This window comes from Trichoderma aggressivum (assembly GCF_033847375.1).
Source record: "Trichoderma aggressivum f. europaeum strain CBS 100526 chromosome Unknown scaffold_003, whole genome shotgun sequence".
NCBI lineage: Eukaryota > Fungi > Ascomycota > Sordariomycetes > Hypocreales > Hypocreaceae > Trichoderma > Trichoderma aggressivum.
This window is the reverse complement of record NW_026946369.1, coordinates 568,032-583,896: the sequence shown is the minus strand read 5'-3', so window position 1 is coordinate 583,896 and position 15,865 is coordinate 568,032. Positions and strand designations below refer to the sequence as shown.

At 51.2% G+C, this 15,865-nt stretch overlaps 8 protein-coding genes across 8 annotated transcripts; 4 read left to right on the top strand and 4 right to left on the bottom strand.

Moving 5' to 3' along the window:
• Positions 1–468: 468 nt before the first annotated feature.
• Positions 469–1,688, top strand: Triagg1_1300 (uncharacterized protein; the record flags this gene model as incomplete). Its single annotated transcript, XM_062895356.1, has 2 exons — positions 469–645; positions 717–1,688. The coding sequence occupies 2 exons, from the start codon at positions 469–471 to the stop codon at positions 1,686–1,688; spliced, it is 1,149 nt and encodes a 382-aa protein (XP_062759639.1).
• A 274-nt stretch (positions 1,689–1,962) lies between these two features.
• Positions 1,963–2,683, bottom strand: Triagg1_1299 (uncharacterized protein; the record flags this gene model as incomplete). Its single annotated transcript, XM_062895353.1, has 3 exons — positions 1,963–2,037; positions 2,094–2,390; positions 2,450–2,683. The coding sequence occupies 3 exons, from the start codon at positions 2,681–2,683 to the stop codon at positions 1,963–1,965; spliced, it is 606 nt and encodes a 201-aa protein (XP_062759638.1).
• Positions 2,684–3,907: 1,224 nt separating this feature from the next.
• Triagg1_1298 (uncharacterized protein) lies at positions 3,908–4,810 on the bottom strand (the record flags this gene model as incomplete). Its single annotated transcript, XM_062895352.1, has 1 exon — positions 3,908–4,810. One exon carries the CDS (start codon positions 4,808–4,810, stop codon positions 3,908–3,910), a length of 903 nt encoding a protein of 300 aa, XP_062759637.1.
• A 2,207-nt stretch (positions 4,811–7,017) lies between these two features.
• Triagg1_1297 (uncharacterized protein) lies at positions 7,018–7,626 on the top strand (the record flags this gene model as incomplete). Its single annotated transcript, XM_062895351.1, has 2 exons — positions 7,018–7,230; positions 7,336–7,626. The coding sequence occupies 2 exons, from the start codon at positions 7,018–7,020 to the stop codon at positions 7,624–7,626; spliced, it is 504 nt and encodes a 167-aa protein (XP_062759636.1).
• A 238-nt stretch (positions 7,627–7,864) lies between these two features.
• On the bottom strand, positions 7,865–9,825 carry Triagg1_1296 (uncharacterized protein; the record flags this gene model as incomplete). Its single annotated transcript, XM_062895350.1, has 3 exons — positions 7,865–8,030; positions 8,096–9,598; positions 9,677–9,825. The coding sequence occupies 3 exons, from the start codon at positions 9,823–9,825 to the stop codon at positions 7,865–7,867; spliced, it is 1,818 nt and encodes a 605-aa protein (XP_062759635.1).
• An 803-nt stretch (positions 9,826–10,628) lies between these two features.
• Positions 10,629–11,564, top strand: Triagg1_1295 (uncharacterized protein; the record flags this gene model as incomplete). The annotated part of the gene is made up of 1 exon (XM_062895349.1): positions 10,629–11,564. One exon carries the CDS (start codon positions 10,629–10,631, stop codon positions 11,562–11,564), a length of 936 nt encoding a protein of 311 aa, XP_062759634.1.
• A 490-nt stretch (positions 11,565–12,054) lies between these two features.
• Triagg1_1294 (uncharacterized protein) lies at positions 12,055–13,169 on the top strand (the record flags this gene model as incomplete). The annotated part of the gene is made up of 2 exons (XM_062895348.1): positions 12,055–12,183; positions 12,270–13,169. 2 exons carry the CDS (start codon positions 12,055–12,057, stop codon positions 13,167–13,169), a joined length of 1,029 nt encoding a protein of 342 aa, XP_062759633.1.
• A 638-nt stretch (positions 13,170–13,807) lies between these two features.
• Triagg1_1293 (uncharacterized protein) lies at positions 13,808–15,635 on the bottom strand (the record flags this gene model as incomplete). The annotated part of the gene is made up of 4 exons (XM_062895347.1): positions 13,808–14,239; positions 14,296–15,183; positions 15,261–15,547; positions 15,608–15,635. 4 exons carry the CDS (start codon positions 15,633–15,635, stop codon positions 13,808–13,810), a joined length of 1,635 nt encoding a protein of 544 aa, XP_062759632.1.
• Positions 15,636–15,865: the final 230 nt, after the last annotated feature.

Sequence of the window (15,865 nt, the reverse complement as noted above, 5' to 3'; positions counted from 1 at the left end):
CCTCTGATTAAAGCCAATCCAATCAAGATCCTAATCTACCTATACTTGTTCACATAAGCCGAGGCAAATTCTGTCATTAACTCGGCGGCGTATCCTCAAACGCCAAAGAGGGCAGGGAACTCTCTTTTGGCCCCAGAAAACGCCCGGCTAGGTCCGAAGAACTATCGATTTTAACGCCGATGATGTCGCTTGCCGGCAGTCGAGGGCTCGGCATCGGCAACGCGGTTCCTTGGTAATTGGCCAGAAGCCGGGGGCACTATCTGGAAGCCATCCGCCCGAGCTGTCCGTTTGGCTGTTCCTAAATTGCCCTTTCGAGTTAATGATGTAATGAGGAGAGGGTCTTGGAAATGGATATAAGGACTCTTTCGCGCGAGTTGTTGTGAGCTGAAAAGAAGAGAGAGAGAAAGTGACAGTGTAAAGCAGGAGGACTGTCTTCTTTCAATTGCAACTTGAAATTCCGTCACAAATATGGCTTCCAACGAGAATAAGTTTGAAGGATGGGTTGCCTTAGACAAAGACTCTGCCGAGGGCAAGATGGTCTGGCAAGAGTACGAAGTCAAGCCCTGGGAAGAGACGGACATTGACATTAAAATCTCACACTGCGGCATCTGTGGCACAGATCTGCATAAGCTCCGATCTGGCTGGGTAAGCAAATCTCTCATATAACGGAACCCCCCCCCCAACAACAAACTGAGGCTAAGACGCGTATTGTCCAGGGTCCGACTGCGTATCCCGTCGTCGTCGGCCATGAGATTGTCGGCACGGCCGTGCGAGTCGGCAAGGAGGCCGCCGCCCAGACCGGCATCAAAGTCGGCGACCGGGTCGGCGTGGGAGCGCAAAACGACTCGTGTCAGTGCCGCAAGCCGCCGCAGACGGTCGAGGATCACTCCGACTGCGAGGCCTGCGCTTCCGGCAACGAGGTTTACTGCCCGCGGTCGACAACGACGTACGGTGCCAAGTACCTCACCGCTGCTGGCGGGAAGAGCATGGGCGGCTATGCTCGGTTCCATCGATGCCCGGCCAAGTTCGCCTTCAAGATCCCCGACAACCTCGCGAGCGAGCATGCCGCGCCGATGATGTGTGCCGGCGTGACGACCTTTTCGCCGCTCGCGCACTTTGGAAACCGTGGCGAGGGGCCTCTTGACCAGCGTCTCAAGGGCATGTCGGTTGGCGTTCTCGGGGTTGGCGGATTGGGTCACTTTGGCATCCTGTTCGCCAAGGCCATGGGCGCTGATAAAATCGTGGCCGTGTCTCGTCGCTCGGACAAGCGAGCGGACGCTCTGGCTCTAGGGGCAGACGAATACATCGCCACGGCCGAAGAAGAAGGATGGGCAAAGAAGCACGCCCGAACGCTCAACCTCATCATCTGCTCCATCTCGAGCTCCAACATGCCCCTGACCGAGTATATTGGCCTGCTTAAGCGCGAGGGTATCTTCTGCCAGCTCGGTCTTCCGGATGACGGACAATTCAAAGTTGGTGCTGGAACGATTTGCGCGGGTCGCCGATCATTGACTGGAAGCTTCATGGGTTCACCTCACGAGATCCGTGAGATGCTGCAGCTTGCTGCCGACAAGGGGATCAAGCCGTGGGTTGAGCAGTGGCCGATGAGCGAAGCTAACCGTGCCATTGTCGATATGGATCTTGGAAAGGCAAAGTACCGATATGTCTTGGTGAACAATGACCAGTAAGTTGCGACTAATACGGCCCAGGCGGTCTGTCATACGCGATGCGGAGTGAAGGAACGAAAAGGAGTTGCAAGTGTGTATATATCAATACTTTAGTATGTATCTAGAAGCAAATGATTGAATTATAGTCTACACGAGAATAGCTCTCGGGCAAGAGGATTGTGAAGACAGATAGGCTGATGTTCTTCCAGGAATCCTGCCACTCAACTAACCATCCAAGTTATTTCAAAAAATCCCTCTCAACACCATCATATCTAACATCATCATCTCTTGTCCCTTAGTTATAGCCTACAATTTTTATTGACGGCTTTACATCAAAAGACACACGGCCTAGGTTTATGCACTGCTTTTCCTATAATACATCGTTAGCCAAAGCCACACATTGGCTAATCCTTTAGAACTACTTACCCCTTTACATCCAATACACGGGAAAGCCTGAGATTCAGCACACTGGCAGCAGCAATCCGGGTCATTATCAGTGCATATGCCGCGTTTAGCATTGTCGCTTCTCTCTTTGTGGATGTCTGCTAAATCGTTTTCCACTGCATCTTGAACCTCCAAGAAATTGATGGCTTTGGTGTTGCTGGGGATAGCAGTTTCATCTCTAACATCATCCCCTCTTGACTCGTGTGGATTATGCGTATAGTAGTTATAGTACTTCTCCTTATTCACAAAACGCACTTTCTCGTGTGGGCAATTCTTGAGCTATGATCCATCATCGTTAGTCAAAGTCACACGTTATCTAGTTCTTCAGAATCACTTACCCCAAAACATCCAATACACGGGAAAGCCTTAGATCCAGCACACTGGCAGCAGCAATCCAGGTCATCATCAGTGCAAATGCCACGTTTAGGCATGTCGCCTCCTTCTTTATGGGCTTCTGCTAAGCCGACGCCCGCTACATTTTGAATGTCTGGTAAATTGTGGGCATTGATGTTGCTGGGCAAAGCAGTTGCCAGGGCTCCGTAGAGGGCAACGATGCTGATGAACCACTTCATGATGAATAATTTCGTGATTTGGGGGACTTTATTTGTGATGGTTGTGACTTGGTATGTTTTTCCGAGTTGATAGAGGTCGACGAAGAAGGATCGTTTGAGAGACAGCTCTTGATCTCGTATTCCCTTTTGTATCTGATCAGGAATTGCAGCTATGATGAACACGCGAGCGATCGACAAGCCAAAAAAACAATGATTCAGTTGTGTTCGTAATGTTTCGTTCAGTCAAGTCGATGCTTTGTGTTGTGAAACAGCACGTTGGCGAACAATCACCCTCCTTTGTCTTCTGATAACAGCTGACCTCATTTCGAAACACATAGAAACAAGAGAAATACGTCTTTTGGAGATTAATGCAGGGGACACATGACTTGAAGCCAAGAATCAAATACTCTTGGTCAACATTGCAAACAAAAAGCAATTAAACTAAAGGCCTTGGCATAAAAGGAACTTGAAGAGACAGATGAGGACCGTTACAGACCGAACATTCCTAAACTGCGCCCGACATTTATAACCGTATGTATTCCGCACATCTATTTCCATCTACTCAATCTCTTTCACCTCGCAAGCTAGATGTAGATCACCTAGAGGCTGGCGGCGACGATCGTTGTCAAATGGAAACACTGGATATGCTACGGAAGGTTTCGCAAACAACCCGCAGGATGCGAGTCAAACGACGTACCTTATGCTATATCAAGCTCTCCATAGATGAAATGCTTTACCACAAGGTGCCTGTAGAGGTATATAACGCTCACAGTGAGCACCGGTGTCGCACTTGTTCGCGCTTATAACACCTTTCTTCCGTGTTCTATTCATCGTGTTGCCGAATACATGGTATATCTCAACAGCTCCCCAGCGTGTCATCATATCGCTCCATGAGTCACCGGTGCTAAACACGCATCACATCTTCTTCGTCTTTATATCAAAGCTCAGTGAACAACAAATAAATCGGATATCTCTAGGGTCAAATACAATCATCGCGTATTGCTACAGCGCTCTCGCCAAACATTAGGTTTCACTTCTCCTCAAAGCATCATGCCCCCTCAAAAATGCAGCAAACAATCAGCCTCTCACAAATGTCGTCCCTTCATCCATTCCTCCCAGGCCTCCAAAGCTTCCGCTAACATCCATCTCATCAAAGAAAGAAAGGAAAAAACTCCAATCCATTATTTCGTAGGGTATCGTTTCGAAACGCCTCCGAATCATACAGTGTCTCCAAAAGATCCGTCGCTACCGCCATGACGCCGGCAGTTCAGTCGCGGGAGGTTCATGCGCAGGCACCTCGGCAGCATGCATAGGCTTGCCCATCGTTCCCACCAACTCGCTAGGCGTCGATTGGTTGTGAAGCTCTGTGGGCTGTGTCTGCTGGCCCATCAGCACTTTGTTGTACTGCTTCCGTCTCCTCCACCACCAAACAAACAAGCCGACGGCCAGACCGACGACGACTATGGGCACGGCAATTCCTACTCCTATCGCAGCCTTTGCTCCTGAGGAGAGGCCACCGGATGAGTCGCTAGACTCAGGGCCCGTTGGGTATGCCGGCCACCCAGACCATGTCCAGGATGTTGGTGTGTACTCGGTTGCCGTGTGCTTGGTTGTCGTTGCCATTGTTGTCCTCTGAGTGTCAGTCTTTTGGTAGACCATTCGAACGCCAAAAGCATTGAGTCCTTCACGTCCTGAGAAAGATCTCGTCACCGTGCTCGTGATGCCGTTGTCGCTCACCGTCATGGGGAGCGAAGTAACATCGCCTGCAACCCATGTACAAAACAGCGTGGACCAAACACTCGCCAGCGTGCTAGCCGTGACACACGAAAGTGAAAGGTCGGTTCCAAATGTCGGACAGCATGTTACCGTCGTGATGCTCTTCGCGCCGATGTTATCGTGGCAAGCAGAGTAGTAGCCCGTAGGGCACACCAGGCCGGGCGAGAAGTACGATATCTCGTCAGTGTGGAAGCCTTTGGGCAGGCAGGTCGTTGAGAAGTCAATGCCAGAGAGGAAGCTGGATGCAAAGATGCCATCGCAGTCCGAGGGACGGGTAAAAGTTGTCGTTAGGGGGTTGAAGGGGAACGAGGTGACGACGGGGACGGCCGGTTTAGTCGGGGCCTGAGTGGCTGTTGAGTCTATTCCAGCCATTGGCAAAGAATGAAGCTTCTTTGGCGAGAGTGAGAGGAGAAATAAAGAAGGAAGCAGAAGCAGAAGCAGAAGCAGAAGCAATGCAACGCTTCGAGGCGCGTGCTATGGCTAATGCTGGTATCAACGTGGGCTAGGAGGGGAAGCTTGCTGGATGTAACCGCCAAACGCAAAATGGATCAACTACACGCATACATGACACATGGCAAAAAGAAAGAAAGAGAAATTAGCTAAAGAGGAGGAATAGAAGAGGAAAAGAAAAAGAGGAAAAGAAAGCCGAGTTCTCGCAGATGAAACGCCAGACATACATGGTCCCAAATCCTAGGCCCCTCCCATCCCATCCCATCCCATCACGCTACCATGTATTCAACCTTGCCTTACATGTACACTCAACAACACGCGAGACACCACGTATAGTAAAGTACAGCAACCCCCCGTACAATTTGTCACTTGGCAAAAAAAAAAAAAAAACCAATTCCCTGTTCTCCTCCTCTCCTGGAAACGACATCAGCGTGCATACAGACAAGCAGCCGGGCCAGCCACTCACATAAATCCTGGCTGGGGCGGCTGTTCACTCCCAAGCGAAGGATCGACCTCCAGGCCTCGAAATAAAGCCCACACAAGCGACGGCACGGGCTTTCAACTTTGCGACAGGCCAATGGGGCTGAGGAGAGGCTGCGGGGCTTCGGCGAATCGAATTGAATAGCGAAAAGTTGCAGCAGGGAGTGAGATGCGGAGGATTGTGGTGGTTTTGTCCCAGCCTGTTGGGGGGGAGTCAGATTTCAAGTTTTTCTCTCCTTGGGTCGTTTGAGTTGTGTTTTGGTTTTTTTTTTTTTTTTTTTTTTGGAACCGATCTGTGACTTTCTTCTCTAGAGTGACACTTTCTTCGACTGTTTCTATTTGTGTTGTCTTATTCTCAAGAGTTGACTATTGTCTTTAGATGGTTCCACTTCCTTAGTAGGCGGCTAATAGTGACAGCCGGTATTCGAAATAGACCAACCATGTAAGATGCGGACTGAATATGCCTCGAAGTCCCGGCCTTGCAGATGCAGCAACACCGCCACATGGCCTTCTTTTTCTTTTCTTTTGGCAGCATCAGCCATATTGAAGAGGGGAAACAAGAGAGCATGGGGGACAAGATGCTCCGACCAGCAGTAGCTGCTGCAGGGGGTGCAACATTTGCTGGATGGATCAACCAGAAGGATCCGCATCCATGAACGAGGCACAGGGGCAGGGATACACTGTTCTGTTGGCACATGCAGCTACCGGGCTTGCGGTAAGGCTCAGTTCCATTGTCGACGAGTTGCGTGACTGGGCTGTTAAGCGCTCTTGGTTGTCTCGAACGCAACTGGTGTGACAGATACCTAGTCCAGTTGTGTTGAACTCTGAGGATTAATTCATTTCCTAGTGTCTTTGCAAGTATTCCATATTATTTGAATTTTATTCATCAAGTTGTTTTCCATTAGGCTTTTCGATAGGTGTTTGTTGTAACAGTCACAACACCTCAACGGTCATGATCCCTGACTATGTGCGCTCTAGTGCTGAGAATTACAACGTGCTACATTAGTATGTACATACATACCTGTATGTACTGTAGGACTGATCCATGACCCTGTACATGTACTGAGCATGAACCTAAACGGCTACTGTAGGTGGACAGCCCCCCCCCCCAACGGCCCCCCCCCCAAAGGCGCTACAATTTCAGTGCTTAGCCGCCAGCCCCGCCAACCTTCAATCCTGCCGGCCTCAGCCTTCGCTAGCCTCGCTTGGCTTTCATCGCGACAAACCATCAATTCGAGCTCCATCCAGGCCAAAACAACGTCGACAGACGACAGGACAGGCATCGAAGCCTAGCACGGAACCGGAACCGCATTCAATCCGTCATTGATCTCTGATAACGAAGCATTACTCATCATCGTCAGCCTTTCCTCTTGCGTGGTCTTGCACTAAGCAGCCTCGATCAACATGGAGCGCTCACAGCCAGCCTCGTCCAATTTGATGGGTAAGCCGTCCCGTCCATATGGCATCACCTCTCACGATGCTTCACTTGCCCATGATCTTGTAGCATCATCTCCATCTTGTCCATATTCATTGCCCGTCTTAAATCGCCGTATACTCTACTCACAGTCAGCCCATCCTCTTCAAATTCTGCCCATCTTCATATGACACATTCATCTCTCATCCTCGTATCAACCTTCACACATTCACCCATGTACCTATATACCCTCACATTCTCATCTCATCTCATCTCATCTCATACCCCCCTCACAGACAACCACAACCGCCTCGTCGCCGACATCCTCACCCGCTACCGCACCCTCATGATGCTCGCCACCGTCCAAGCCGAACAAGACCGCAACAACGCCAACCCCGAAGCCATGGCCGTCACCGGCATCTCCCTCAAAATGGAATTCGACGGACTCGTACGTTCACCCATTCTCTCCCCCCTTCTTCACTTGACACAAAACTCACCTTCCTAATATCACACCCACCAAATTGCTCACCTTCTCACACACAAAAAAAAACAGTACACCTCCATCAAGGAATTCCTCACCCTCTCCCGCAAAATCAAAGAGCTCTGGATCTTTGGCCCCCTCGGCACCGAAGACAGCGATCGCAAAGAAAAAGAAGAGCAGCTCGATCAGGACGTCAACCGCGTGTCGGAGCTGCTCAACCAGATGGAGGCTTCCAAGATGAAGACCCTGGCGGAGAGCAACGGCGGGACGTGGCAGCCGCTCGTCAGGGAGGAGATGGAGAGCACCATTGCGGCGGCGGCTGCTGCTGCGGCTGCGGCTGCATCAGCTGGTGCTGGACGATGATGAGTTGACGCTCGGTGATTGAAAGGGAGAAACTTGCGTGCTGGGTTTACTAGGCGTTGGGGTTGCATTTCGGAGTTGGGTTTTCACGTTCATACAGGTGTAGACAGATACCACTCGACCCAACACAAAAACAATGAAAGAAAAGGATATCCAATTGATAAAACGCCAAAGAGCCCTTCAAGGACATGAGAATCATAGATACAAGAGTCTAGAAATATATAGCTACATTGTTTTCTTTTTAACCCTCTCCGCCTTCAGGATCCTCCTCATCCTCGTCGCCCAGCTGCTTGTCCACGTCCTTTCCACCCGACTTGTCAATTGTCGCCACCTTCATGCCTCCGGCAGTCAGCCACAGGAAGTGGTTCGATCTGAATTGATCAATCTGCGTGAAGAAGCTGTGGAATCTATTCCGATAATGTCAGACGTGTCTTCTCCCATGATATGAGCACAAATAAAAAAGCAGACTTACGAATTCTCCTTTTCCTCGACGCCAAATATGCGCGAGTAAATCTGCTCCTGCTTAAACGCCTCGAGCTTCTCATTGTACCTGTCAAAGTCAATGTCCTCCCGCCCCAGCGTCTCCTTTGCCCTCTTGTTGTAGTTTTCAAACACGGGCCGCTCCAGCAGCAGACCCAGGCCGGGCATCTTAGGAATGGCCATCTTCTTAGGACCATAGCTCTCCGTGATGCGGTCCAGCGAGGTTCCGCACCGCACCATCAGAGTCACCAGTCCAACCATCTTGCGGATCTGGTGCATCATGAAGCTCTGGCCGTGGACCTTGAGCGAGAGCCACTCGGTGTCGCCGATGATGATGGGCTTGGGGTTCACAACAAACGACCGGATGTGTCGCTTTGACGACGGGTCGCCATGCGACTTCTGGACGGTGTAGTTGTGGAAGTTGTTGGTTCCCTCGTACTTGTTGAGGGCCTCCTGCAGTCTCTGGATGCGCTCAGGCGACACGCGATACGCACGCTTAGCGCCAATGTACGCCGCCTTGATGTCGCGCAGGGCAAAGTCCACGGGTCCCAACTCGCGGCGCTTGGGCTGAACCGTCTCGAGAACGACTGTCGGCTTCTGGGCGGCGGCATCTTCGCTAATAGCAGCAGGCTCGGCGTTTTCTGCAGACGGCTGATCCTTGTCGACCATGACATAGTCTTCCTCTTCCTTGGCCGTCTCTTGCTGCTGAGCGGCAGCGGGCTCAGCGGACTCTTCGTTGTCAGCCTTTTTGGCATCGTCTGCCTCTGCCTCTCCTGAGGCTTGTTCGGAATGCAGGCTCTCCAAAACAGCGGCTCTGGTCTCCGGGTCTAGTCGGGCCAAGATGGGCTTAATCTCCTTCTCATCCACCTCCTCCCAGAAATTCTTGACATCGGCCAGTCGTGCGTTGGTTTCCTCTTCGGCGCCGTACTCCTTGTTGATCTCCACCAGCTTCTTGCCCAGAAAGCTCTGCGGGTGCGGGGGGAGAAGGCAATAGCTAGGCATGAGATACTCGTACCACCGCGAGTCGCAGTACTGGTAGCAGTTGTAGCTGTTGTTGGTTCGCTGGATACCCCAGACTCGGATCTGAGCCGGGAGCGCCTCGTTGATCTTGTCGACAATGTCGTCTTCCTCGATAATCAGCTTCAGACTGATGACGTTGCCTGCGGCGTGCACGCCCTTGTCCGTGCGAGCGCAACGAGCCAGACTCGACTTTCGCGGGTCGTCTGCGTTGGCCTTTGAGATGGCGCCGGCCTTGATAAAAGCCTGGAAGAGGTCACGCTCAATCGTCTCCTCGTCGCCATTGAGCTGCATGCCCTTGTAGCCCGTGCCGGCATAGCCAATCATGACGGCAACCTTGCGCTTTGGCCGCCGGCTCTCGGCCTCAATCTCTTCCTTGGAAAAGGGATTCGCCTTGGGGTTGTCAATGTCGGCAATCTTGCGGCGCTTGTACTCGCGATACTCGTCATTGCGCTTCCGCTTGTCTGTCTTGGTGCGGCTACAGTCTGATCAGCGCCGTTGGTAAATGCTGCGGCCAGCCCACCAATTGTAACAAAATCAAGAGATATAAACCCACCTCCATTCTCCGCGGCCTTTGTCGCCCTTCTTTCCCTTGTTCCCACGGCCGTTGTCAGGCTTCTTATCCTGGTCGCCTGAAGGCTTTGCATCGTTGCGCTCGGTCGCGGGCGCGCCACTAGCGACAGGAGCCTCGTCAGCGGCCGCCATGTTGGCATTGGAGATGCTGAAGAATCCCGCGGCCTGAAATCTCGAGATTCGAGGTGCAAGAGAAATGTCGAGATGCGGCGGCTAAACTTTTTGGATCAGAGAATTTCCTGCCGCGAGGCTAGAATAGTGGGGCAGGGACCAGTATCCACCGCCCTCATGTTTGGTTACCCTGTAGATTATCACAAGAAAAACCGTTGGGATTTTGATGATGCTGGAGAAGATGGCGTTTGATATATCAAAAGAATCTAGAACGAGGATGGAACGGAAATGGAAATGGAAAATTCAAAGAAAAATGCTTTGAATTTGTTGAGCAACTGAAGCCACTCTTATATGCTGTAGAGGTGCTCACTGATGATGTCCAAACTCTGACGCTTACAGCACTTGTCATTATCACATGTCTTGGTCACTACATGCCTGCATCAATCTAGAGAGCTCGATTGTTACCAACAATACACGTTTCAGCAAGCAATACAGTATTCAGGGTAAAATCAACCCATATCGATAGATAACAAAGCATATTGATATCATCAAGACGTGTGCCTTAGAATAATCGCCACTAACCCATCTCCACAGACAACCCAGACTCTTCCAACTTCTAGTGCCTCGGCGACGTCATACACTTCAACAGCCCAAGTTCTCAGCCTTGCAGTGACAGCTACACGTACTTTTCCAAGCTACATCGCATAACCCTCAACACACTCACTCGCCATTCTTCATGATCGCAACTCGTTGATTTCTCGTCTCTTTGCGAGTATCTAGATTCTCCTTCACTCTTTTCGCTTTTCCTTCTTCCGTCCAGTCAAATGGCATCTCGACGCCGCGCATCCAAATCCGATCCCAACAATTCCAGCTCCAGCGACATGGCCGCCCCTACGAGCCACGATCAAGACCAAGACAAGAGCCAAGCCTCAAGACACAACCCGCCGTATCTCCCAACGCCCCTCGAGCGAATAGCCCTCGGCATCTTCCCCGCGATCCTCGTCTTCGGCACCATCTTCTCCATCGTCTCGCCCGACATCCGCGCCGCTGAATATGACCACGTGTCGCAGTCGCACCACCAAGACCCGAGCAAGTCGCCCGGCTACTTTGCCCGCAAGAACAACGTCTTCAACGTCTTTTACGTCAAGCGAGGCTGGGGATGGATCACCTTTGCCTTTGTCTTTTCCCTCCTCGTCCAGCCCACCGGCAAGACGCCGCCCGCAGTCGTCTTGATGAGGAGGATCCGCGCGGGGCTGCGGTGGGTGGCCGTCACCGGCTGGTGGTTCTTCGTCACGCAGTGGTTCTTTGGCCCGCCCATTATTGACCGCAGCTTTCGGTGGACCGGCGGCAAATGCGAGCTGGCCCAGCGAGAGGTTGCCATGGGAGACGGCTCCGTGAAGGAGATGCTGACGGCCGTGGCATGCAAGGCGGCCGGGGGCAAGTGGAAGGGTGGCCACGACATCTCGGGACACGTTTTTCTTTTGGTGCTGGGCACTGCGTTTTTGATGCAGGAAGTTGGCTGGTCTGCTCTCAGATTCAGCGGATGGCTAGCTGAGGAGAGAAGCATAGTCGTTTCTGACGGAACTGTTCAGAGCGCCAGCGTAGAGTCGGAAACGGCTATAGGAGAGGGCAAAGGAGAGCCCGTGTTCAACATTTCAGGAAAGACGGCTATAGGCGTCATGTCACTGAACCTGTGGATGCTGCTGATGACGGCTATATACTTTCACACGTGGTTTGAAAAGGTGAGTCGCTTGATGTAAGATTCTTCAAATTCAAAGAGAAATAAAGCTGACAACTCGTTTCACAGCTTACTGGGCTTTTGACCGCCATCTTGGGGATATACACCATCTATTATGTGCCTAGATTTGTGCCGGCTGTTCGAGGAGTGGTTGGCTTGCCAGGGATATAGATACAAGTGCGGGCGTGAACTGACTGTATAAATTCGAGTTGAGAAGATATAGGATAGTCATATTGAATTCTTCATTTAATAAATGATACCCTCATCCTTGAAGTGTCTGAACATAAAAGAGACAAACGAAACATCAAGTCTGTTGCTTATTCTGGAGCTTTCGTTCTGAGTCCCGATTTGCTATAGCTCTGGAGGGGGATTTGTCCAACCTCGCACGGACCATTTTCTCCGAGGCAATCCATCTTGCTTCATACAATAGAGGCAATCATCTCTCTTATACATCTATCTCTCAACCTCACAAACGCCATCAGCTTACCAATTATACATTTCAAATCTTCACAATGTCGCGATTGAAGGCACCCGCAAACCTCCATGAACTCGTCAAGGCAACCTTTTCCAAAGCTCTCTCCACAAACGAGCTTCACTACTTCCCCACTCAAGTCACAATCCTCCAAGTCAATTCCATTCCCGTACGTTTCCATCTCTCTCCATATATACTACATCCATGATATAGTATAAAGAAGCAAAAATCAATTGACATCCAACACGCCACAAGTTCCAACTACGATTCTCCCCCTCTCTAGCAAACAAACCCAAAGGCCCCCCTCCAGATCCCTCACAGCCGCGAAAGCCATTCGATCCCTTTGCCAGTCCTCCAGCTTCGCTCTTCGTCACAGACCTGGGTCCATCTCATTTCCTAGTCTTGAACAAATTCGCCGTTGTGCCAGAGCACTTCATCCTCGCGACAAAAGAGTACAAGCTGCAGACTCATCTATTAGAGGAATCCGACCTCGAAGCCACGCTCGCCTGCATCGACGCCTATGAACAGGCGAAGCAGGATGGAGCATCTTCATCTCCAAAGGAATCAAAGGATGATGGACTCTTCGCCTTCTTCAATGGCGGCCAGCACTCTGGAGCAAGCCAACCTCATAGACACATCCAGCTCTTGCCCGTATCCCGGATGAAAGACGGCCTGGACACTGGCTCGTCATGGGATGTGCTCGCTCAACAGGCAGATAAACTAGACAAGACGCCTTTTGTTGTATTTTCAGAACCCATCAGCACCGAAACTTCCCCCGCAAGTCTCCACGCCGCCTATCTCCGACTCTACAAAAAGGCGTGTCAAGCAGTCGCCCAGCATTCAGGAGCCACAAGTTCAGCCTCAGATGAGATTCCCACCACTGGAGAAGCTAGAATCAGCTACAACATGGCCATGACAAAAGACTCGATAGTCATATGCCCCCGCCTAAGCGAAGGCTCCGAGATCAAAAGCAGCGAAACATCCTCGCCGATTGGATCCCTCGCACTAAACGGCACTCTCCTCGCAGGGACGGCACTCGTGAAGAGTGAGGCAGAGTGGGACGCCTTGAAGAAGAGTCCAGGCGGATTGCTTGCTGTACTGAAGAGCATCGGTGTCCCACGGGAAGAAGTCATAGATGAGCAGGTTAAACTATAGCCGCAAGTAGACAAAGTGACTTCAAGAGCCATGTATTAGAAGTGCCTAGAAGAGATGAAATGTGTACTCTAACATGAAGTTCCGTTCCTCTCTGCTTGTTTGCCTGACCCTGTCCGTATCCCTGTTTATCCGTATCCGTATCCATCCGTATCCGTGACATTGCTACCCCATGCGTCTCTGGCTAATGCGAAATGCAAAGTCTGATGTGAGATGCAGTCTCAAAGGCAAAGCCTAAACTGCAAAGTCTGAAATGCAAAGACTGAGATGCAGTCTGAAAGGCGAAGCCTAAACCGCAAAATCTGAAAGGCAAAGCCTAAACAGCAAAATATGCCACGCGCAATGTAGAATGAAAAAAAAAGGACGACAAAGAAATAACACAATGAAAAAAAAAATGAAAAAAAAAAAAAAATGAAAAAGCGAGCAAATTTCCGCATCCCTTATTCCCTAAACCCTTTGTTCCGTAAAACTCCCTTTGTGCGAGACTTTGTTCTCGTGATGAATGGCGTGCTGAATGCAACAAATGAAAAAAAAAAAAAAACCTAGAAAAAGAAAATCCCAAACTGCCAAATGAGACAAAGGAAAAGAAACGGCCACTTCTTTGTGCCGTCGTGCTCTTGAAGAGCGTTCTCGAGTCTTCTTCATTCTTCCGTCTTGACTTCCGTCTTGATCGGAACGCCCGCATCCTCGTCGTCGTTGTCGCTCGAACTTTCATTCTCGTTTTCTTCCACCACGTCCTCTTTCTCCTCCTCCTCACTCTCTTGGTCGTCCTCGTCGACCATGAGACTGTCCTCGTCCTCTTCGTCCTCTTCAAGTTCACTGCGTTCCTCTTCGGGATCGGCCAGCGTCTCCGCTTCTTCATCTTCATCGCGCCAGCTATCATCGTAACCGGTATCACCCAGTTGACCATCTTCTTCCAGCTGCACCCAGCGACGGTGACAGGTCGAAAATCCAAACTCATAGCTTCCGCCATGGTTGGTGATATATCGAGACACCGCCATCCACGAGAGCTTCGCGCGATCAGGATGGAGGCCGTGAGCCAACACGCGGACAGCCTCTTTCAAGAGGTCAACCTGGCAGCAACGTTAGAGCACGACACAATAAGACTACCAGTGCCGAATACACTTACATCAATGTCCGTCCACTTGGGATCCCTCACTCGATCCTTTTTCTCCTTCGTCAAAGTGCGGTATCTGCCACGCAGGGTCGACTCCGCCTCTGCGAAATTTCCAAGGCGCTTGATATCCTTGTAAGAGATATTCTGTCGTCGTGACTCAATAAGGAAAAGGTCTTTCTCAGCCCTCTCCAAGCTCTCTTCAGATGTAAGCTGAACGGCAGGCAAGCGTCTGGCTCGGCCTTCAGGCTGGCGGTGGACAGGCGGCTCGCGCTGACCATTGGAGGGAAGGAGTCTTCGAGGAGGTCGGACTGAAGCTTGACCGGGAACGAGTGGTTCATACTGAACTGGGTTCTGCATGCTCATCACGCCGGTGGTAGCCTCAGTCATTTGCTGTGCGGCAGACGAAAACAACACATTGCGTTCCTCGCCAGATGCTTCACGCTCGACGCCATCCTCAGAAGTTGGCTCAAAGAGACCGCCGTCGTGGGTCATGGCCCAGGGCTCGCCCTGAATCGGCTGCTGCACAGGTCCATGGGGCAAAGTATTGAAGTTGAATTCTGCAGGCTCAAAGCTGGGAGCCTCAACGCCCGAAGGCACAAACGTCGGCGCATACATAGTTGGCTGCATGGTGGCCGGGCCATAGGCTCCAGGCTGCACAGTCATGGGCTCAGATGCCGTTGGCTGAAAAGTTGTAGGCACAAAGGCCTCACCAGTTGCCATCTGCTGGAAGAGAAGAGGCTCGATGACCTCATCAGGGATGTTCTGCATCCCGAAAACAGGTTGAGTCTCCTCAGTAACTGGGAGCAAAGGCGCGAAGGGCTGTTGGTGATGATACATGGGCCCTTGCTCTCCATGTTCCTCGAACTGGGCGAGGTATGGCTGGTTGAAATAATTTACGTCCTGAAGTTGTTCAAAGTCAGTACAGCATTCACCACACACCAAGGTAGACCCGGCGTAGAAGAGTCGACAAGACGTACCTCGAAGTCGGACAAGGACTGAAAATACTCTTCTTCGGTCATGGTCAACCGACGTAGTTCATAGAACTGCGCGTTTGCATCCATAGACTCCCACTGCTGGGGCGCCGCAAGATACTGCTCTTCCTGAAGCCTGACATAGGCTTGTCGTCTGCATCCTTCACAGTTTAGGTCGAAACTGTGATGGTACAGAGGACCGGTACCGTCACCGTTGTCAAAGCCAGGCACGGCTGCATCAAAGCTTTGGCCTCCCGGGAAGGCCTCGTTCCCGGCTGCTGGGATGCCTGCTGCTGTTTTTACAAGTAAGTCCGTCTGTTCCCGCCTGAAAAAGACCAGCCAGCTCAACTGACCGTCACTACCCGCCGCCTGGTTATCCATGGTCTGTGATGATGGTTAGTTGATGGATCTGCCATGCACGGTGATGATGTGGTTTCCCGTGCTGAAGATGAGAGGTGGGGATGGGGGAAGCTGGGGGTGGGAAGAGATGAAAGGGTATGGGCATACTATTCTGATGAGATGAAAGTCTTGATGGCAGTTGTTGACGATGATGTGACTCTTTGCGTCACGAAGGAGACAAAACAAAACAAATCTTGCTCGAACGAAACGCG